General features: G+C 36.5%; 1 protein-coding gene across 3 annotated transcripts in view; it reads right to left on the bottom strand.

Moving 5' to 3' along the window:
- Positions 1-1470: 1470 nt before the first annotated feature.
- Positions 1471-24856, bottom strand: part of PEX1 (peroxisomal biogenesis factor 1) — a 70042-nt gene continuing 46656 nt past the window's right edge. For 2 of the 3 annotated variants that reach the window (XM_077123935.1, XM_077123928.1), the window contains one exon: positions 1471-4826. In XM_077123935.1, coding sequence (XP_076980050.1) covers positions 4742-4826 — 85 coding nt within the window. In that variant the 3' untranslated portion in view covers positions 1471-4741. The remainder of the gene's footprint in view (positions 4827-24856) is intronic. The other variant, XM_077123918.1, reaches the window with a different exon arrangement.

The following is a 24856-nucleotide window of genomic DNA, read 5'->3' as shown; positions in this document are numbered from 1 at the left end:
ATAAAGATTGAATTTTCACTCTCCTCATAAAACATCAATGGTTCCCATTGCTTACAGGGTAGAATTTATATCTTTTCTATTGTTATCCAAGGCTTGTCCTGATACTGCCCCAGTCACACTTCCAGCTTGTCTCCCCCCTCTCACCAACGCTGAAGTGTTTCACAGAAGACCCTTTCTTTTCATTTTCCTGGCTCTGAGCCCTTGTTCATACTGTTTCCTCCAACTCCATTTAAATCCTACCCATTCTTAAAGGTACATATCTTCTATGAGATCTTTCCAGATTCCCATGTCTCCTTGAAATCAATTTCTATCCTGTCCTGTCATTGCACTTAAGGTTTTACTTCTGTTGTGCCCACCCCACATCCCTGATTCCCTGGAGGCTGGGAATGCTTTTATCTATTCACTCATCTTTAACTCTCATGGCACCCAACCTAGGTCCTCACAGGAGATGCTCAGAGTAGAATCCAAGTTAGTTATTAACTAAAAGGCTTGATGACATTAAACTTCAAATTCTACTGTGAACAGATATTAAATATTCAAATTGTTATAATCTAGTACTAGATTGTTTCTAAGATTGTTTTAACAGGATGTTTTAAAGATGAGCTTTAAATAGTTAACTTACACAAATAAATCTTAACATGAGTTTCTTAATAAATTCTCCCAAATGATTTAGGTTGTTGGCTGTGAAAAGCTTTTCCTGGACTAATAAGTTCTCCATCAAGAAGTGTGAATCACAATTCCATTTCAGCCAAAAGTAAGTGAAATCAAACAAATAATGGAGTAAAATAATACGTGTGTATGTACATCCGTGTGTAGGTATAGATACAGATGTAGGTAGGTAAATGGACAGGCAGACATATATACATATATATATAGTAGACAAAGACATATTACACTTCAAAATGGAGTTTCTGTCATGGACCAGAAAAGGGAGGGACATGATTGTGGATTTTGTCTTGCTGCCCTGTTCAAGGTTTAAGAACTGCTTTTAATTTCATGTAACATATGCGAACGCTACTAGATATGTGTGAATTCCAGGAGATGGGTCACTGGGGAACATTTTAGAGGCTCAGAGACATATGCTATACTGCTAATACAAATGTAGATACAAATGTAAATTAACATAAACTTTCTGGAAAGGCAGTGAATATAAATAACCTTAAAGGTATTTATAACTTGTAATCAAATAATTCTATTTCTAGGAATCCATGCTAAGAAAATATGAAATGTGGATAAAAATGAGTGTAAAAGAGGTTATTTCCATTATTGTTCAAAACAGTGAAAACCCAGAAACAACCTAAAGAGCCAACAAAAAAATGAATTTTGAAATATTCATAATAGAAATGTACGCCATCATCAGAAATATCTTAGTAACGATGAGAAAATACTTAAAAAACTGTTAGGTATTAGAAAAAATAACATGAAACTCATAAACAATAACATTCTGGTTTTTAAAAATAAAATACACACAGAATGAGGGAGAAGGATGAATTAAAAAAGACATCAGTGTTATTTTGTGGAAGATAAAAAGCAGCTTTCCAGGTATATGTATGTGATGACTTGTTTTGTTTTGTAACATGAGAAGTATGAGGCATCTCCTGAACGTCAGCATAGAGTAGGTAATTGGAAATATGGGTGTGAGAGCACAGGAGAGAGGCATAGAGGAACAAAACTCTATGCTCAGTTGATTTCTGTCTCTTAAACCCAGTACAAAACTGTGTGTGTCACAGCTGTATGATGATACTGTGAACCACTAATTGTACACTTCAGATGATTACATGATATGTGAATATATATCAATAAAAAATAAATAATTCAAAACAAAACAAAACTGTGTGTGTGTGATGGCTGGAGCAGGTAGCCATGTTATTCTTGGGTCCCCAGCCTTAGGACCAACCCCATGACTCTGAGGCCATGCCCAAACTTGAAACAGAATTAGGCCCATCACAGCTAAGGGTACCTCTGGGAACTCTGGGCCTCTGGCACAAATATCCCAACTCTAGAAATAGTGCTAAGTCTATCCTTGTGTCCTGGATAAAAGTGTAGGAAAAGCCTTGGAAATTCATAAAAATGGCAAAACTACTACAGCTGTTGTAAGCTTTCTGCAGAGAATTCAGGGTAATGGGGGCAGGTCACGGAAAAGACAATCAGAACTAACCACTGCGAAGGCATCCTCTTTCATAGCAAGCTAGTGTCCTCAGGCACCACTATTAGGTACAGGTGTTTGGCTATGGAGTCACCCTGCATGTGTTGGTGCTCTGAATATCAGAATTTTGTGATAGGTGAGCTTCCAAAGACTTCAGGTTAGGTTATATGAACTGAAAATTTCTGGGCAAATACGATTTTGCTAATAAAGGTGGTTTCCTCAACTCAAGTGCAAATTATCATAGATATTACTGTGGCTCATGACCTGTATCTGGAAAACATAGTTTTTCAAGGATTTATACTCTTTGTAGACCTATGGATTTAAGGACCATCTAATAGAACTCCCTTATTTTACAGATAAAGAGACCAAGGCCCAAAGAAGTTAAGCAAATATTGTGGAAATGTCACTGCAGAACTAATTATAGGATATAATAGTAACATAAGTAATTCATAGGATCCCAAAAGAGACTGGGAAAGTGCTTCTTTGAGAAATACTAGGTTCTAAAGAATCTAATAAAACCTAAAAATCTACATTTTGTTAAAAAAATTTTTATCTCACTTCTAAAAGTTTTATTTGATTTATTCTGCTTAATCCTGCACGTGGTATTTTTTCCCCACTATCAAAGAAATGGGAATCACTGACAGTGCATCTTGTTCAACATGACACACTGGCATATACTAATTACCCAACTTCAAACAGAAAAGTAACAATCATAACCTCAACCTCTTGTGGCATCATCACCATTTCTAGTTACCCTAGCTATAATAGCTAGAAAAGGGAGGAAGTGGCAGCCTCAGTTAACTTTGGCCCTCATTTCAGGGCTGCTATTAGTACATATGGAACCTTTTTGAGGATTTCAAAATGTTGGCCAATACAGGCAGGCACATCCCTCTGGGCTGATCAAATCCCCAGCCAGAGCTGAATTCTAGCTTCAACTCATCCAGGGACCTTTGGGCAGGGCATAACTGCACAACCGTATGTGGTAGCCCTCATTACTGCAGCTTTGTTAACAGGGCTAAAAAGTTTTGAATTTACAAAGGCCAAGAGAGTAATCCTGTGCCAAAGGGAAATTCACTTTCTATTAATTCCCCTCCATTAACACTTATCAATTCTTTGTGTCTGGCACTTTTACAAACATTATCTCATTTAATTATCCCCATTTTATAGTACGATAACTGATTAAAACTTGGATTTTGAACATGTTCTTAGATCCCATCACCCACTACCTGTCCTCCCCACCCTCCCTTTACCACAGTGAGTCACTAACTTGTCTACACATTAGAATCACCTTAGGAGCTTGAAAAAACACTGATGCACATCTCTAATTAAAAAAAATACATATCAATGCACAGGTCCTACAGCCAACCAATTAAACCAGGATCTCTGGAAATAAGGCTGGCTAAATCCCAAATAATCTACTAAAGCTTAAAAATCTAATTTTTTTAAAGCTCCCAAGGTGATTCTAATATGCAGTCAGAATTGAGAACTAATGTTTATGCCAATTCTCTCTTAGCATCTAAAAATTCAGGTGATAAAGGCTTCAGTTTCGACACAGTGATAAGGAGATCTGATACGATCTTGCCTTTGGACAAATCATCAAAAGTCTATTTATCCCAATTAGTCTTTAATTTCTGTAATTACATTGTGATGGCAGCTTTAAGGAATATCTGGAAAAGACTGATATATTTGAAAACATCAAAATTAAAAGATACCAGAACACCAAAGGTAAAATTAAAATAGAAGTGACAGACTTTGAGAAAATATTTGCAAAATGATTACTACATAAGCAATAAAGAACTAAAGACAAAAAAAAAAAGAAAATGGGCAGAGGATATACATAGATGATTCATAAAATTAAAATATAAATAATTTTTAAAATATGGAGATACTCAAACTTACCACTAATTAGGGAAATGCAAGAGTTCTGACATGCTGCTTTGTAAAAATTTAACTTTTTGATAAAGTCCAATGTTGCTGAAACAATGGAAAAGCAGTACTTTTGGATACTGTTGGTGGAAGTATATATTGGACCAGGCTTTTTGGAAGGACTCTGGTAGCACTTATGACAGTCTTTAATGTGTGTATCTTTCAACCAAACAAATTCATATCTTCAGACTTAAAAAAATTAGATAATCTGATCAGTAAATAACAAGATATTTTATTTCTAAAACTGTCTCAAGAAGTTGCTAAGCATAAAACTTGTTAAGTGTTAGAAAGATGCTAAATATGCAACTATCAGTGAGTTCCAAGAAATGTATTTAATTACATATTCTATTTTCTTTAAGGGGAAATAGTTTAATTATACCAATTGGCTGATATTATTTCATTAAAGACTTAATATATACTTATAGGAAATAAAGTAGTAGAATCTGTTATAAATATCCAAATTTATTATATAATAGTAATCTCGAGTAATCCTGATCACTACATAATCATAGCATTCCCCACTCTATTTTATAAATTAACCTGATTTGTTATATTAAAAAGAAATTTACAGACACCATTTTCACTATTACTGTGTACAGACACCATTTTCACTATTACTGTGACAAGACACCAAAAAAAAAAAAAAAAAGAAAAAATCAGAAGCATAGTTTATGCTAAGGTTACTTTTTGTCCAGGTCGAAAGGTTGTTCCACTTTGAGTTTTTCTCTTCTTTGGATTTTGAAAGCTTTCATACCTTAAAAAAGTTAAAGAGATAAAATATATAATACATGTAAATATTATAATTACAAAACAAAAGATAATGAATAGATTGTTTGCAAACAGAACTATTTTCTTAGAAACAAATTAAAGGAAGAAAAACTGGAAAAATATTCATCAGAAAATAAAAATTAATACATTATATAGAGTTCTTTTTTAATTTAAAAATTTTTTTAGCTAAAAAAAATTTTTTTAATATAGTTCTTAAAACTAAAATTTCAAAGTTTAAACACCCAAATAGAAAAAGGAATAAAGACAAATTAGAAAAGATAAAATCCAAATAGCAATGAATAATATAAAGAATTATAACCTCAATAGTTTTAATCTAAATATGTAAATTTTTAAATGAGATTCAGTTTTTCTTCAAATTGGCAATTAACAAAAATATTTTAATGTTAGTGAGGTTGTGATAAAAGCAGCACTCTCATATTGTGTTTGAAATATAAATTATACAATATTTATTTCTGAAAGGCAATTTGGCAATGTTTTCCAAAAGCCTCAAAACTTGTGAGCATCCTGTGATGCAACAATTCTACCTTTATTTCAGTGAAATAATTAGGGATGTGTGCAAATATTCAGCTCTACAAATGTTCATTATTGTCTATTAATAACAGTGAAAAACTGGAAGCAATTTAGTGTCTAAAAATTAGAGACTGCTGCACAGCCACTCAATAGAGTTAACTTAAAAACAATAAAATAGTGACATTTAATGTGAAAGTGTGGTCAAGATGTATGGATCAGTGAAAGGGGGACTGTTACATGGCAATATGTATAGGATGTTTTTATTTTAGTAGAAAAAATATACAAGTATGCAAAAGAATATATGCTTTGGGAGGAAATGAGATTGAGGGGAATTTCTGCTTTTTAATTTTTCCTTATTTTTTCTAATTTTTCTATAATAATACATGTTACTTATATATGTGCACACACACAGAGCAAAGTATTGCAAAATTAAACAAGAAACAGTTGCAACTTCTGAAGACTAGGAATAAACATTTATTGAATTAAGCTGAATCACTAAGAATGGTTCCCAAGAAATGGGCCTCAGACTCCTGGGTGGCCAGAGTCAATCCAAGAGGCCTATAAATCAAATGTGGACTAATCATGGTACACAAAATAATAAGTTCTACTGAAAAAAAATTTATTTATTATTAGAGAAGTTGTAAGGTTACAGAAAAATCATGCAGAAAATACAGATTACTCATATACCACATGTGCCAGTTTGAAACTTATGTATCCCAGAAAACCATGTTCTTTAATCCTGATTCAATATTGTTGGGTGGGATCTTTTTTATTGTTTCCATGGAGATGCGACCTACCCGATTGTGGGTGGGACCTTCTGATTAGGTGGTTTCCTTGGAGATATTTCCACCCATTCATTGTGGGTTGCTTACTAGAGTCCTTTAAGAGTTCAGAACCATTTTGGAAAAAGCTTCAGAGCTGACACAGAAAAGAGACCTTTGGAGATGCAGAAGGAAAATGCCTCAGGGAAACCTTTTGAAACGTGAAGCCCAGAGAGAAACATAGCTGGTCACCATGTGCCTTCCCAGCTGACTGAGAAACTCTGAACATCATTGGCCCTTTCTTCAGTCAAGGTATGTTTTTTTGGATGTCATAGTTTGGACATGTTTATGGCCTTAGAATTATAACTTGTAACTTAATAAATTCCCTTTAAAGAAGCCAACACATTTCTGGTATACTGCACTTCTGGCAGCATTAACAAACTAAAACACTATCTATCCCTCACAGTTTTCCCTATTAACACTTTGTATTAGAGTGGTACCTTAGTTACAAAAGATGAAGCAATATTATTTTACTATTAAATAGTGTCCACAATTTACATTAGATTTCAGTTTAATTGTATAGTCCTAAGTTTAAAAAAAAATTATTTTAGTAATATATATACGACCTAAAATATTTCCTTTTAACCACATTTAAATATTTAATTCAGTGATGTTAATTACAATCACAATGTTGTGCAACCATCACCATCATCCATTGACAAAATTTTTCATCACCCCAAACAGAAACTCTTTACCAATTAAGCAGTAACTCCCCAATCCCTACACTCCCAATCCAGCTCCTGGCAACCTGTATTCAAGTTCTGATTCAATTATTCTAATTATTTCATATCAGTGAAATCACACAATATATGCCCTTTTGTGTCTAAATTATTTCACTTGTATGATGTCTTCAAGGTTCATCCCTGTTGTCGCATGTATCAGAAATTCGTTCCTTTTTACAGTTGAATAAAATTCCATAGTACATATATATACCACATATTGTTTACCCATTCATCTACTGATGGACCTTTGGGTTGATTCCATCATTTGGTAATTATGAATAATGCCTCTTTGAACAGTAGAGTGTAGATATCTTTTGCCTTGAGTCCCCTAAAAGTGGGACTGCTGGGTCAAATGTTAACACTATACTTCACTTTCTGAGAAACCACAAAACTGTTTCCACTAGCCACTGCACTATTTTACATTCCTACCAATGACAAACAAATGTTCCTATTTCTCCTCATCTTCTCCAACACTTCTCTCTTCCATTTTAAAATAGTAACCATTTTAGGGGGTGTGAAATAGTATCTCATTGTGGTTTTGATTTCTATTTCTATAATGGCTAATGATATTGAGCATCTTTTCATGTGCTTATTGGCCATCTGTATATCTAAGTCTTTTGTCCATTTTTTAATTGTATTGTTTGTGTTTTTGCTGTTAAGTTGTACTATTTCCTTATGTATTCTCAATTTAAACCTTTATCAGATATGTGGTTTCCAAACATTTTCTCCCATTCTGTTAGAGTATTTTACTTTCATGATGAAGCCCTTTGATAAGCAAAATTTTTAAATTTTGATGAAGTCCTATTTATCTATTTTTTCTTTTGTTGTTTGTGCTTTGGGTATAAATCTAAGAAATCACTGCTTAATAGAAGATCCTGAAAATGCTTCTCTATGTTTTCTGATAGGAGTTTCATAGTTTTTTTTTAAACAGTTTCATTCACACATCATAAATCCATCCAAAGTGTAAAATCAATGGCTGTTGGTATAATCACAGACTTGAGCATTGATCACCACATCAAGTTGAGAACATTTTCATTACTTCAAAAATAAAAATCCATACCCCTTAAATCCCCTATTTTTGAACATTTAGCATTGGTTCAATTCAGAACTTCTTCATAGTTGATAAAAGAATATTACAATATTACTGTTAACTATAATCCATAGTTTGCATTAGTTACATTTTCTTCCCATATACCATTTCTTCTAGTTTGCTAGCTGCCAGAATGCAGTATACCAGAAACAGAATGCTTTTAAAAGGGGGAATTTAATGAGTTGCTAGTTTACAGTTCTAAGGCCAAGAAAATGTCCCAACTAAACAAATCTATAGAAATGTCCATTCACAGGCATCCAGGAAAGATACTTTGATTCAAGAAGGCCGATGAAGTTCAAGGTCTCTCTCTCAAGTGAGAAGGCACATGGAGAACATAGTCAGGGCTTCTCTCTCAGCTGGAAGGGCACATGGTGAACACGGCGTCATCTGCTAGCTTTCTCTCCTGGCTTCCAGTTTCATGAAGCTCCCCGGGAGGCGTTTTCCTTCTTCATCTCTAAAGGTTGCTGGCTCGTGGACTCTCTGCTTCGTGGTGCTACAGTATTCTCTGCTCTCTCCAAATCTCCTTCATTTTCCAAAATGTTTCCTCTTTTATAGGACTCCAAAAACTTATTGAGACCCACTCAAATTGGTGGAGACATGTTGTCACCTAATCCAGTTTAACAACCACTCTTGATTAAATCACATCTCCAGGGAGATGATCTGATTACAGTTTCAAACATACAGTATTGAATAGGGATTTATTCTGCCTTTATGAAATGGAATTTAGATTAAAACATGGCTTTTCTAGGGGACATACATCCTCCTTTCTGCCCAGCATACCATTCTATTATTAACACCTTGTAATAGTGATGTACATTTGTTCTAGTTCTTGGAAGAACATTCGTATATTTGTACTGTTAACCACAGTCATCATCAACAGGGTTTGCTATGCTATCTAGTCCCATGTTTTACTCTCTAGCTTTCCTTCTAGTGACATTCATGACCCTCAACTTCCCCTTTCAACCATAACCACACCCATAATTCAGCGCTGTTAATTACATGCACAATAAAATGTGCAACCACAACCTCTATCCATTTCCAAACATTTACAATCAACCTTATTAAAAATTCTGCACAAATCAAGCATCAGCTCCCCATTCTCTGTCTTCATTCTATCTCCAGATAACCTATACTCTAGATTGTTTTTGTACTGTTTAAGGAATATTTAGTAAAGCAAACATTTTATAATCCAAATTTTTTCCTTGCTCAGTTATTAATTCTGTTATCTAAAATAGAAGTGATATTCTGAGCTATTCTACAGTAAATTACAAAATTAAAGAAAGGAATGCTTTAAATTTTTGCACTTTGCTGAAAGTTCTTTTTCCCAGAGTTTATAAAACAATAATTCATTTTTGTATTTTACTTTTTTTGTGTTTTTTTTGTTTGTTTTTAAATCAATAAGTAATCTAGGACTAGCATTATGTTTGCTAGACCTGGCATTTGCTCAGTATATAAGGTTCAAAGTTTCCTTTCCTTTTTGTTATGTTATATTTTGCTATGTTTTTTTCCACCATATTTAAATTTTTTGATGTTTAGATATTTTTCTTCAATGAAGCACAAGTGTGTTAGATAGATTCAGTTGTCAACTTGGCCAGGTGAGCATACCTAGTTCTGTTGCTGCAGACACAAGCCAATGGTACGTGAACCTCATCTGTTGCCAATTACATCTGCAGTCAGCTAGGAGGCGTGTCTGCTGCAATGAGTGATGTTTGACTTAACTGGCTTGTGCTTAAATGAGAGAACGCAATGGAGAACAGTTTAAGCAGCTTGGCATTCCTCATCTCAGCACTCGCAGCTCAGCCCAGGCCTTTGGAGATGCAGAAAGAAGTCACCCCAGGGAAAGTTGTTGGAACCCAGAGGCCTGGAGAGAAGACCAGCAGAGACCATCTTGTGCCTTCCATGTAAGAAAGAACCTCAGTGGAAAGTTAGCTGCCTTTCCTCTGAAGAACCAACAAAATAAATCCCCTTTTATTAAAAGCCAATCCGTCTCTGGTGTGTTGCATTCCAGCAGCCAGCAAACTAGAACAACAAGTTTCCTTGTGATTCCTGATCAATTTTAAATAGTTGGAACACCAGTGACACTGTTAACTGCTTTCTGGGAAGCCTCTTAAGCTTGATTGGCTTGTAATGCAACTATAGCTTTGTAAATCTTAGAACGGAGAGACTCTGGAGACTCAAGCATATGAAGAAGTTCTGAATTAGCAATCTCCAACAAGATGCCGGTGATTTTACCAGCAAGGGTAGGGTGCATGGCTTGAATAAGGGAAAAGAGCCATCTACCCAACATGTGCTCTCACCTTTGAGGAGGGGCAGATGCCAATATGGAATCACATACTCTAGATTTTAACTTGGTGAATTTGCTCATTATAATTAGTTCACATATATGAGAATATACAATATTTGTCCTTTGTGTCTGGCTGATTTCACTCAACATCATGTCTTCATGGTACATCTGTGTTTCAGGACATCATTCCTTCTTACAGCTGAATAATATTCCACTGTATGTATATACCATAATTTGTTTATCCATTCATCAATTGATGGACAGTACGTATTTTGGTTTGCAAAAGCTGCTGAAATGTGATATACCAGAACTGGAATGGCTTTTAAAAAGGAAAATTTAAAAAGTTACAAGTTTACTGTTGTAAGGCCATGAAAATGTCCAAATCAAGGCATCCAGGGAAAGATACCTTGGCTTAAGAAGGCTGATGACTTTCAGGGTTTCTCTTTCAGCTGGAAAGGCATATGGCGACATTTTCTAGCTTTCTCTCCAGGCTCCTTCAATGGCTTCCGCAAGGCATTTTCTTTATGCATCTCCAAAGGTCTCTGGCTGTGTGGGCTGTTGTTTCTGGTGGCTTTGTTGTTTATCCAAAATATTTCCTCTTTTAAAGGATTCCAGTAAAATAATCAAGACCCACCTGGTATAGGTAGAGTCACATCTCCATATAATCAAAAGGTCACACCTACAATCTCTGTGGAAATAACCTAAAGTTTTCAACCTACAGTACTGAATCAGGATTAAAAGAAATGGCTATGGGTGGGCCACGGAAGCTCAGCAGGCAGAGTTCTCCACTGCCATGCCAGAGACCTGGGTTCGATTCCGGGGGCCTGCCCATGGTAAAAAAAAAAACAAACAAACAAAAAAAAAAAACAACCAACAACAGCAAAAACAAAAATGGCTGTTCCCACAAGATTGGGTCAGGATTAAAACATGGCTCTTCTGGGTACATAATACTTTCAAACTGGCACATGAAGGTTGCTTCCATCTTTTGGCAACTGTGAATAATGCCACTATGAACATTGAGGTGAAAATTTCTGTTCAAGTCTGTTTTTAGTTCTTTTGGATATATACCTAGTAACGACATTCCTACCAGCAGTGAGTAAATATTCTTATTGTTTCCACATCCTATCCAACACTTGTAGCTTTCTGTTTTTTTCAATAGTGGCCACTCTACTAGGTGTGGAAAGATAGCTCTGTGGTTTTGATTTGCTTTTCCCTAATAGCTAGTGATGTTGAGCATCTTTTCATGTGCTTTTTAGCTATTTGTACTTCCTCTTTGGAAAACTGTCTATTTAAATCTTTTGTACATTTTTAAATTGGATTGTCTTTTTATTGTCGAGTTATAGCATTTCTTGATATATTCTGGGTATTAAATCTTTATCAGATATGTGATTTCCAAATATTTTCTCCCATTGAGAAGGCTGCCTTTTCACCTTCTTGACAAAGTCCTTTTATGCACAAAAGTATTTAATTCTGAGGAGGTCCCATTTATCTATTTTTTTTTCTTTTGTTGTTTGTTCTTTGGGTGTAAAGTCTAAGAAACCTCTGCCAATCAAAAGATCTTCCAGATGTGTTCCAGTAGCCATGTTTCTTTAAGATGATTGTATAATGATATAGCTTTTGCACTGTAACTGTGTGATTGTGAAAACCTTGTGTCTGATGCTTCTTTTATCTACCTTATGGACAGATGAGTAAAACATAAGGATTAAAAATAAATAAATAATAGGGGGAACAAATGTTAAAATAAATTTAGATTGAAATGCTAGTGATCAATGAAAGGAAAGGGGTAAGGGTATGGTATGTATGCATTTTTTTGTTTTCTTTTTATTTCTTTTTCTGAATTGATGTAAATGTTCTAGGAAATGATCGCAATGATGACTATACAACTATGTGATGGAAAAAAAAAGAATGTTCATATTGTATGTTGATTGGTTTTATTAATAAAAACTAAAAAAAAAAGATCTTGTAGATGTGTCCTTACATTTTCTTCTAGGAATGTTATGGTCCTGATTCTTATATTTAGGTCTTTGATCCATCTGGAGTTAATTTTATATGCAGTATGAGATAGGGATCCTCTGTCCTTTTTTTTTTTTTGGTATGGATACCCAGTTCTCCCAGCACTATTTGTTGAAGGGACTGTTCCATCCCAGTTGAGTGGATCTGGCAGCCTTGTCAGAAACTTATTGATCTTAGATGTGAGGGTCTATTTCTGAACTCTCAATTCAATTCCATTGGTCAAAATATCTATCCTTGAACCAATATCATGCTTTTTTCTTTTTAACTGTACACTCTGGCTATTTTTCTATTTTAAGGAAGATTTATTAATTTTTAATTGTGAGACTGGTATTGTGGCTATGTTTCAAGAATCTTATTTTTTAGAGATAAACATTCTGATAGAGCAGGAGGGTGGTGGGCAGGGATATAAAGAAATCAAACTGGCCATGAGTGGATGGATAAGTGTTGTAGTCTGGTGATGAGTGCCTGGATTCATTATACTCTTCTGTGTACTCTTGTATATGTTTGAAAATTTACAATATAAAAAGTTTTTTTTTTAAGTTAAGGTTATTTGAAAGGGAGAGGAACATTTATTTGAAGGAAGTTACAGTTATTATCCCATAAAATATTTAGAATCATCATTATGGCATTACAGTATTTGTCCATTCGACTGAAGCCTTAATTTTTTTGGGAGGTGGGGGGTTGTGCCTGGGCCAGGAACCCAGTCTCCTGCATGGCAGGCAAACATTTTACTACTGAATCACCCATGCACCCCCTTAAAAATATTTTTGATTGAGATTTTGCCTGCATGACATGTAGCACTATTTTATTATATAAGGGCTGCTTTCCTCATCATTTTTTCCCCCTCTGTGTATAGAGAAATCCAAATATCCATAACTATGTATTCTTTGGGCCACAAATATGCCTTTCTAAAGATCATACCTTCTCATCAACACTATGTGAGACACTGGAGTGAGATGGAGAAGATGAGAAGGAGTACCTTCCTGGTGGGCAGGAATAAGCCACCATGGCAAGCAAGGTAAAGACTACTAAGAATCTTATAGTTAAGATTATTAGCTCAGTGATTTCCCAGTTGACATGGTTAGTAGTAACCAGAAAATTCCAGTGTGATCATCTCTTAGTTAATTATGGATAACACTTCTTGTTCCAGGCTAAAGTTGCCACAGGGCAGTGAAAACTTAGGGTTCCCTTTCAGGCTAATGTGATCCTATCTGGTACTTGTAATTTGCAGACAAGTCAGAAATACTTGCTTTAGATTGTACTGATAGGGCTGTGGCTCCTGCACTACACTCTGGGCAGGCTCACAATGAGATGTATATATCCACATGGGTGGTCTGGTAATATGTACAACCATAGGGTGGTGAAAAGGATTTCTATAGGGCTCAGCAAATAATCTTGGAAATTCCTTTTTTTCTGGTGCTTAAGCCAGGAATCACACCTGGGTCTCTAGTATGGCAGGTAAGCATTCTAGCACTGAACAATCATGCACAGTTGGCAGTTATTTTGGTAGACTATTCTTCAACTGGAACGGATGTATTGGTTTGGGGTCCTATCTTAGCCTGGAAATATGTTGAGGCCTATGGTCCTTCAAATTTCAGTTTGCATGTAAATCACGATGACTGGAAATGTCTCAGGCCATTTAAACCTGTTTTGCTGAGTTTACTCAGTTCTTGCTTTGTGGTCTATTTGCTGGAGCTTTGGGGAAGATGTAGAAAACATGGTTGAAATTTGATGTTTGAGTCTTTATAAGCATGTTGGAAAATCTATCCTGAAAAATGAGAAGATTGGTCTGAGTCTGTTAAGAGAAATTTTCCAAGGAAGAAAAATAATCATTTTTTATCAAAGGTAATATATGTTTTCCTGCAGGGTGAATGCCTTGGGCTATCCAGAGAGTGGTTATCTCTTGCTGCCCACCCAACCACCCTGAAACTCAGCGGCTTAAAACAACAATTTATTCTCATGATTCTGTGGGTCAAGAATTAAGTCCAAGCTTGGCGGGTATTCTTCTGTTCCACATGACAAAAGCTGGAGTCTCCCATTCAGCTGCATTCAGCTGGTAGCTGGTCTGGTCTGCAAGGTGCCTTGGTGCCTCTTCATATAGCCTTTTGTCTCTATGTGGTTAGCTTAGTCTTCCTCACGGCATGGTGGTCTCAGCTTAGCCATATTTCTTCCAAGGTAGCTGGTTTCCAAGAGGGCATCAAAGTGGAATCTGCTGGTTCTGTGCCCTACTGGCACAGTGTCACTTCTGCCAAGTTCTTTTGTTCAAAGCAAGTCTCAACGACAGTCCAGATTCATGGGCAGGGAAGTAAACTTGATAAGTGGAACAGCAAATATGTTCAGGAAGGGAAGAAGTTGAATGAAGTCATCTTTTTTTTCCCCTTAACTTTTTAATTATATGATATAACATATATACAAAGCAAAGAAAGAAAAAAGCAATAGTTTTCAAAGCAGTCTTCAACAAGTAGTTACAGGACAGATCCCAGAGTTTGTCATGGACTGCCATACAATCCTCTCAAATTTTTCCTTCTAGCTGCTCCAGAATAAGAGGAAGCTAGAAGGCATAATTTTTTTTTAATCATCACAATTGACTTTTTCTTTCTTTCTTTTTTCTTTTTTTGTGAAAAATAACATATATACAAAAAAAGCAATAAATTTTAAAGTATAGTGCAACAATTAGTTGTAGAACATATTTCAGAGTTTGGTATAAGTTACAATTCCACAATTTTAGGTATTTACTTCTAGCTGCTGATACTGGAGAGTAAAAGAAGTATCAATTTAATGATTCAGCAATCATACCCATTTGTTCAATCCTATCTTTTCTGTATAACTCCACCATCACCTTTGATCTTTCTATCCCTCTCTTTAAGGGTGTTTGGGCTATGGCCATTCTAACTTTTTCATGTTGGAAGGGGCTGTCAATCAATCATATGGGGTAGGGAGATGGAACCACTAGATGTTCTGGAAAGGCTGGGCCCTCTAGGTTTCAGGATTTATCTGGTCCAGGGACCCATGTGGAGGTTGTATGTTTCTAGAAAGTTACTCCAGCGCATGGAACCCTTTTAGAATCTTATGTATTGCCCTAGGCCTTCTTTAGGATTAGCTGGAATGATTCTGGTTGGGGTTGGCAGGTTATGATAGGTAGCAATATTGAACTGAAGCTTGTGTAAGAGCAACTTCCAGAGCAGCCTCTTGACTCTATTTCAACTCTCTCTGCCACTGATACTTACTAATACACTTCTTTTCCCTCTTTTGGTAAGGATGGAATTGTTGATCCCACTGTGCCGGGGCCAGACTCATTCCTGGGAGTCATCTCCCACACCACTAGGGAAACTTTCACCCCTGGATGTTATATCCCACATAGGGAGGAGGACAATGATTTCATTTGCAGAGTTGGGCTTAGATAGAGTGAGGCCACATCTGAGCCACAAAAGAGGTCCTCCGGAAGTAATTCTTAGGCATACCTATGGGTAGGCTAAGCTTCTCCGCTACCTACATAAGCTTCAAAAGAGTAAGCCTCAAGATCAAGGGCTTGGTGTATTGATTTGGGTGTCCCTAAAGTTTGACACAGTATCAGGGGATTCCCTGATGGTGAAGTTTAATAGTTCCATATTTTTTCTCCCATCCCTCAAGGGAGTTTGCCAATACTTTTTGATTATCTGCTTAATATACTCGAGGATGTATCCAGGCATTACATTAAGCTATACAGGATTAAAGGATTTCTTTCTTATTCTGGGCTCCTTGTGTTTCAATAGTTCAAATGAGCTACACAGATAGGTTGAGTTAGATTATGTGCTACAGAAAACTTAGGTTCCAGACCATATAAACCTTTCTTCCTTTGGTCTCAAAGAGTATATGTGGTTCTGAACTATAGACAATGTAGAAGCAATCTTTGCTTTGTAGACAATCTTTGTGACAATCTACCTAAGGCCACAACAATTCATATCCCTTCTGAATGTAAAATGCACTCACATCCTCGCCTAAAACTCTCCATTACTGCATCAGTTTGACGTCCAGGTTCTTATCATTTAAATCAGGTCTAGATTCAGTAGAGGCACCTCGGGAGCAGCTGCTCAAGTATGGTTCCTCAGATGCAAAGGGCCAGTCCAGACTTGGAACTGAAAATGGTTTCTCTCTGAACTTCTTAAGGCACCAAAAGAGAGTGGAGTGCTTGTTCTACCAGGGCCCTAGAATCTTGGGCAGATGGCTTCCCTGCTTCTTAGGACCTTTTGGTCCCACCAGAGTCACCAAATTGTGAGTCACCAGACAAGGGTGGTGGATTCTTTTGCCCATTGTGCTCAAATGACCAATTCCTGAGATTCTGGGTTTTCAAAGAGAGATAAAAAGTGTCATGCTGTTTTGACCACTGTAGTTTTGTAGTAAGTTTTTTAAAAAATCCAGAACCATGAGTCCTCCAATTTCACTATTCCTTCTCAAGTTGTTTTGGCTATTTGGGACCCCTTACCCTTCCAAATATAGTTGATTGCTGGCTTTTCCGTTTCTGTAAAGTAAGCCACTGGAATTTGATTGAGATTGCATTGAATCTGTAAATCAAATCGGGTAGAACTGATATCAGTGGTACTGTTTACCAATTGCTGAGCATGGAAAGTCCTTGCATTTATTTATGTCGTCTTTGATTTCCTTTAGCCATGTTTTATAGTGGTCCAGGTATATAAGTCCTTTACATCCTTGGTGTTTTTGGTCTGCTAAAGCTGATAAAATGCAATATACCAAAAATGGACTAGCTTTTAACAATGGGGATTTATTAGCTTACAAATTTATAGTTCTAAGGGCATGAAAACATCCCAATTAAGCCATCAACAGGACAATACTTCCTCTGAAGACCAAATACTGGCACGCTTGGCCTCCTCTGTCAGAAAGCAAGGCTCATGGTGTTAGCTGCGTTCTTCTCTACCAGATTTTGTTGCTTTAGCTTTTGGTGTCAATGGCTTCCTCTCAGCTTCTCTGGGGCTCTTTCTGCTTTCTGCGTGCTTCTGTTTTTTGTTTTTTTTTTCTTTAATTTTTCCAGTTCTTTTAATTAAATCAAAAAGAAAATATCTGTTTGGAGCTCATATGTCTTTTTTTTTTTTTTTAAGAAATTTAATAATCACAATTATGGGTCAAGGTGCAAAGAGCAAATCATTGTCTTAGAGATAGAGTTAATGTCAGAAACTGTAAACTGGGTGTGAAAGCATCAGCTGTCCTGTATCCTCATGACACTAAGTTGGCACTTTGTAAAGGGTGCTGAGGTCATATGGAAAGGGCTTTATTTAGTGAGTTTGGACAGTTTTACAGAAGCTTGTTGACTACTTAGTTTTCATTAGTGTATTTTTTTATCCATGCCCTTTTCTATACATAGAACTCAATTTTTAAAAAAAATTAGTTTTAAAATTAAGTCTTCTCTGTATGCAAAAAAAAAAAAAAAAAAAAAAGAAGGCAGTAAGTTCTCTAAGGGCTAAGGACATGTCCCTTTTCCCAGATGGGCAGCCCAGGGGGGTCCATCTGTCAGTGTCGGAGGGGTGCTTCTTCTGGGAAGGCGAGTGGACAGACCTTTATTTGATTGTTCTATAGTGGAATTCATATATATTTTCTTTAATAATATTTTTATTGAGAACTCTTCACACACATACATTCCATACATGGTATACAATCAGTGGCTCACAATATCATCACATAGTTGTGCATTCATCACCATGATCATTTTTTAGAACATCTGCATCACTGTAGATAAGTAAAATGAAAAAAGAAAAAACTCATACATACCATACCTCTCCCTCTCATCGACCACTAATATTTCCATCTATCCAATTTATTTAACCCTTCATCCTCCCTATAATTTTTTTTATCCATGTTTTTTTTACTCATCTGTCCATACCCTGGGTAAAAGAAGCATCAGACACAAGGTTTTCACAATCACACAGTCACATTGTAAATGTTATAAAGATATAAATCTTCATACAATTGTATTCAAGAATCAAGGCTACTGGAACACAGCTCAACAGTTTCAGGTACTTCCCTCCAGCCACCCCAAGCACTATAAACTAAAAAAGGATATCTATACAATGCATTAAGAATAACCTCCAAGATAACCTCTTGACTGTGTCTGAAATCTCTTAGTCACTGAAACTTTATTTTGTCTCATTTCTTTCTTCCCCCTTTTGGTCAAGAAGGCTTTCTCAGTCCCTTGATGCCAGGTCCCGGCTCATCCTGGGGGTTCTGTCCCATGCTGCCAGGGAGATTTACAACCCTGGGAGTCATGCCCCACGCAAGAGGGAGGGCAGTGAGTTTACCTGCTGAGGTGGCTTAGAGAGAGAGAGGTCACATCTGGACAACAAAACAGGTTTTCTGGGGTGACTCTTAGGCATAATTTTAAGTAGGCTTAGTCTATCTTTTGCAGGAATAAGTTTCTCAAGGGCAAACCCCAAGATCGAGGGCTCAGCCTACTGATCTGGCTGTCTCCACTGCTTGTGAGAATATCAGAAAGTCTCCAAAGGGGAAAGTTCAATATTTTCTCATTTCTCCCTATTCCCCCAAGGGGACTTTGCAAATCTTTATTGTGAGTATCTCTTAATTTCATCTCTTAGCATCTGTGTTTTATCCTCTTATAGAGGATTACGACCCACCTTGAATGGGGTGGGCCACATCTCAATTAAAATTATCTAATCAAAAAGCCCCACCTACAACAGGTCTGCACCCACAAGAATGAACTAAATTTAAGAACATGATTTCCTGTGGTGCATAGCTTCAAACTACCATACTATACTCTCTGGACTCCCCCAAAGGTATTTTTTCCTTATGCATAATATGTTCATTCCATCACATTATCACAAAAGCCTTAAATCATTTCAGTAAAAATACTGAGTAAAAAGCCTCATCAAAATCAGTTACAGGTGTGATCTGTCCTTGGGCAAAATTTCTCTCTTGCTGTGGACCTGTGAAACTTAGAACAAGTTATCTGCTTCGAATATACAAAGGAGGGACAGTCATAGGGTAAATGTACCCACTTCCATAGGGAGAAACTCGGAGGAAAACAGGGATAACTGGACTCAAACAGTTCTGAAAACCTGTAGGGCAGATTTCCAGGTCTAAAAGTTATCTATAGAATGACATTTTGTCCTTGGGGTTTGATAGAGCGGCAGCCCCATCCTTTCCAAAGGCTTATGAAGCAGCCTGCTCTCTCCAAACACTGGGGTGAGGGCTCTAACATCTTCAAGCATTGGGGAGATGGCCATGTTCTGGGCTCCATCCTTTTCAAGCACTGGGGAGGCAGCAGGACTCTAGGCCCCACCCTTCTCAAGCACCAGGGTGGCAGCCAGACTCACCAATCTCCCGAGCACAGGCTCAACCTGATACAAAGTATAGGGTGGTAACACACCCCCTGAACAAGAGGTCAGCCAAGCTCTCCTTAATCCCCAGGCATCTGAGAACCCTAAAGTGGTAACACTCTTACTGAACAATGGGGTGGAAGGCTCACTCTTTGCAAGCTCCAGGTCAAACTCACCTTTTCCACATACATGGGAGGGTCCATTCTCCTGGCCCAAGGTGTCTTTGCTCCAGACCTCAGCTTCCATGGTTCTGCCTTTGAAGATATTTTTCCTTCAATGTGCTCTTTTTCTGTCCCTTTAAGTCCAGGCTGGCAGTGGTTCCATTCATACAGATCTCACAAAAACTCATCAGTTTTGCATGTAGCGCACAGGCGTCCCAAGCATCAGACAATAGGACTTTCCACAAATCCTTTCTGGATAACTGCATTTCCAATCCTAACATACATTGAAATGGCTGACTGGTTCCATGTTCAGATAAATCCTCACATAGGGCTCTATTCTCTGGGGACTCACTTCCCAGAAATTCAGAGTTTTCCAAGCCATCTATTTCTGATTTCTCTGTGTCTAAGAGTTAAGTCCTCCCTTAACTTTGTTATCCCTTTCCTCTCACATTTTACTATAAGCTGCAAGGAGAAGCCAGGCTGCACTTTCTACATTTAATTTGGAAATCACTTTGGCTAAATATCCAAGCTCATCACTTTCAAATTCAAATAGCTTCCAGCTACCACATTTGGTTGAATGCATTCCTAGATATTTGATTCTTTCAGCTGCAATTGTAAATGGAATTTTTTTTCTTGATTTCCTCCTCAGATTGCTTATTACTAGTATATAGAAACACTACTCATTTTTGCTTGATTTGTACTCAGCCAAATTTGTTTATTAGCTCTAGTACCTTTCTTGTTATTTTTTTCTGGACTTTCCATAGGATCATGCCATCTGTAAATAATAACAGTTTTATTTTTTTCTTTCCAGTTTGAATGACTTATTTCTTTTTTCTTGCCTAATTGCTCTGGCTAGAACTTCTAGCACAATGTTGAATAACAGGGGTGACAGCGGGCATCCCTATTTTGTTCCCACTCTTAGAGGGAAAGCTTTCCGTCTTTCACCATAGAGTATGATGTTAGCTGTATATTTTTCAGATATACCCTTTATCATGTTCAGGAAATTTCCTTCTGTTATTATCTTTTGAAGTATTTTTATCAAGAAAGCATACTGGATTTTGTCAAGTGTGTTTTCTACATCAATTGATATGGATCACGTAGACATTTCCTTTTGTTTTGTTCATGTGGTTTTTACTTTAATTGATTTCCTTATGTTGAACCTCCGTTGCATACCTGAGATAAATACCATTTGATCATGGTGTTTAATTGTTTAATGTGCTATTAGACTTAGTTTGCTTGTATTTCGTTGAGGACTTTTTGCATCTATATTAATGAAGGATACTGATATGTAATTTTCTTTTCTTGTGGTATCTTTATCTGGCTTTGGTATGAGGGTGATATTGGCTTTCTAGAACAAATTAGAAATGTTCCCTCTTTTTCAATTTTTTTTTGGAAGAGTTTGAGCAGGATTGGTGTTAATTCTTCTTGGACTGTTTTCTAACATTCACCAGTGAAGCCATTTGGTCCTGGGCTTTTCATTGTTGGGAGGTTTTTTTAATGGCAGATTCAAATTCTTCACTTGTTATTGGCCTGTTGATTTTTATTTCTTCTCGAGTGAGTGAAGTTAGTTTGTGTGTTCCATTTCATCTAGGTCATCTAATTTATTGGTATACAGTTTGTGCTGGTTTAAATCTGTTATGTACCCCACAATCCATTCTTGTGGGGGAAGACCTTTTGTGGATGGAGCTTTTTGGCTAGGCTATTTCAATTGAGATGTGACCCAGCCCATTCAAGGTGGGTCTTAATCCTTCACTGGCGTCCTCTGAAGAGGATAAAAGACAGTAAAAGCCCAGAGATGTTAAAGAAAAAATACCCCAGGAGAAGCAAAAAGGAATCACAGGAGCTGAGAGAAACAAACAAAGTTGTTCATAGTATTCTCTTATAATTTTTTTCATAATCCTTTTTATTTCTGACTTTAGTTATTTGGTCCTCTCTTTTTTCCTTTGTCAGTCTTGCTAAAGGTTTGTTGATTTTTTTTGCACTTTTCAAAGAATCAACTTTTGGTTTAGTTGATTCTCTATTTATCTCCACTCTACTGTTTATTTCCTTACTCTGCTCATTTTGGATTTAGTTTGCTCTTCTCTTTCTAGATCCTTCACAGTTGTGAGGTTGGCTTCTAATTTGAGATCCTTTAGCACTGAGAGCTATAAATTTCCCTTTCAGCACTGCCTCTGCTGCATCCCATCATTTTTTATATGTTGTGTTTTCATTTTCATTTGCCTCAAGATATTTTTTAATTTCCCCTTGACACATTGGTTGTTTAAGAGTGTGTTGCTTAGTTTCCACACCTTTGTGAATTTTCCAGATCTCCCTCAGTTATTAATTTCTATCTCCATCCCAGTATGATTTTATTGTATGATTTCATTATTTAAAAATGTACTAAGACTTGTTTTATGACTTAACATGTAGTCTATACTAGAGAATGATCCCTGTGCAATAGAGAAGAATGTAATTCTGCTGCTGTTGGCTTAAGTGTTCTATGTATGCCTTGTATGCCTAGTTCGTTCATAGTATCAATCAAGTTGTCTACTTCCTCATTTTGTCTAGATGTTCTATCCATTATTGAAAGTGGTGTATTGAAGTCTCTGTTAATGTAGAACCATGTATTTTTCCCTTCCAATTTGTCAATATTTGACTCATATATTTTGGAGCTCTGCCATAAAGGGCATATATACTTAAAGTTACATATTCTATTGAATTGACTGCTTTATCAGTAGTGAACTTCTTTGTACCTAATAACAGTTTTTTACTTAAAATATTTTAATATGCTAACTCTAGGATTCAGTTCCTGAGCTCTTTGTTTCTTGAGTTTATATCCAGGCAGTGATATGACAAAGATTTTCTTGAAGGTTAGGCGATAACAAAACTAAATAAACCAATGCAAAAAAACACCTTTTGTAGTATTACAGATATTTTTAGTGTTGGTTAGGGTTCTCCTTAGTATCCCAGCCTTCTATTAAGAAGGTCAGCCCACGGTAAACGCAGAGCACAGTGTCCTCTCTGTGTTTTCCAGGACCGTGTCTCGTTCTGGGCTTGTGCCCTTAGGAGTTCCCCGGTTTACAGGAATATGAATCCCCTTTTATGTCCCAGGAAACAGATTTCCCTGTCCCTGTTTCACTGCAGGACTTAAAGTAGGTAATCCCTTGAACCAGGCCATTTTGACTTAATTATTTCCTATACGGCTTTAGGTATTTATAAGCTGCTTTTGGCTGCAGGGCAGGTTCTGGCAGTGTGAGCCAGAGACCAGTTTCTTGTTTTCAGTTTTTCAGGCTACCATCCAATAGACTGGCCCTGATATAAGGCACCCCACTATGTTCATAAGGGTTACTCTGCTCATTCCTGAACAGGGCCAAGGATCCACAATAGATGTGCAGGTTCGTGCCATACCACACTGGGAAGAATTCAGAGGAGGGGCTGGCAAGGTTGTCTTGAGCTTCAAACAGTGTTTTGTTTCTTTCATCCATTTAAAAAAATATTTTTTTATTGAGAAATCTTCACACATATACAGTCCATACAATTGATGGCTCACAATATCATCACATAGTTGTGTATGCATCACCACGATCATTTTTAGAACATTTGCATCACTCCAAAAAAATAAATAAAAAAGAAAAACCTCATACATCCTGTATCTTTTAAAGCTATATTTTCTTGATTCAACACTTGTTCAGTTACTATAACCCTTTAAGTGTTTTCTGTAGTTTTGAGGAAGATGGCTTTGCTAGTTTTTGCTACCTGGTCAAAGATTCTGAGGGGGAACAGAACCCTGGAGGATCTTACACCTCTATCTTGGTTGATATATATAAATATTTTTAAAATTTATATTTAAGTTATTTTGAAAGCAAAACAGGTATATTTTTCACAACAATTTTTGCATACTATTAAATTGGGCCCTTTTGAGCTTTTAATTTTCTTCTTTTTCTAATTTCTTCAAAGTAAAATTGAATTCATTCATTTAAATTAATTCCAATACAATCAAATGAATTGGAGCTAATAAAATTTTAATTTTGATTTTTATACTTCTGAACTTCTTAAATGTTTAAATGCATAGCCCCTCACCCAATTTTTTAAATTAGCTTTTTTTTTGGATGCTGTATGCCAGGGGGTCACATTTCATTCTTTTTCCATGTGAGTATCCCATTATTGCAGCACCATTTATTTGAATTGTTTGTTTGTTGGGAAGTGCATGGCCAGTCATTGAACCTGTGTCTCCCACATGGCAGGTGAGAATTCTACCAGTGAACCACCTTTGCGTGCCCCCTGTATTAACTTTTCAATATTTAAAGTATTATTTGTGATTTTTAGCAAGAATTTTTAAAATCAGGTGAATAACTATGTATTATGGATTTAATTGTGTCCTCCAAAAACATATATGTTCAACATGTTACTAGAATAAAAATTAAAAGATAAGACATAGGAAAAAAAAAAAGACATAGGAATATATAGTATAGTGAATCCTATTGTTATTGATGGTACTAAGTGTAAGAATGTTCTTTCATGGATTATAATAAATGTACCAGGCTAATGCAAGGTGTTAATAACAGGGTGGTATATAGGAACACTGTACTTTTTACATGATGTGCTGGTTTTAATTTCTTTTGTATCCCAGAAAAGCCATGTCCTTTAATCCTCATTCAGTATTGCTGGGTGGAATTTGATTGTTTTCATGGAAGTATGACCCCCCAATTGTGGGTGGTAACTTTTGATTAGATTGTTTCCATGGAGATATGTCTCCACCCATTCAAGGTGGGGCTGCTTACTAAAGCCTTTTAAGAGGGAACCATTTTGTAAAAAGCTTTAGAGCCCACGCAGCCAGAGACCTTTGGAGATAAAGAAGGAAAATGCCCCCAGGGGAGCTTCTTAAAACAAGAAGCCTGGAGAGAAGGCTAGCAGACATCACCATGTTCACCATGTGCCTCTCCAGTTGAGACAGAAACCCTGAACTTCATCAGCCTTTCTTCAGTGAAGGTAACCTCTTGTTGGTGCCTTAAATGTGGACATTTTATAGCCTTGCCTGAATTAGAACTGTAAACTTGAAACTTAATAAATTCCCCCTTTTTAAAAGCTGTCCC

The sequence above is a fragment of the Tamandua tetradactyla genome, chromosome 1, assembly GCF_023851605.1.
Source record: "Tamandua tetradactyla isolate mTamTet1 chromosome 1, mTamTet1.pri, whole genome shotgun sequence".
In the NCBI taxonomy this organism is placed as follows: Eukaryota; Metazoa; Chordata; class Mammalia; order Pilosa; family Myrmecophagidae; genus Tamandua; species Tamandua tetradactyla.
Note: the sequence above shows the minus strand (reverse complement) of the source record. Positions and strands in the feature narration are given on the sequence as shown.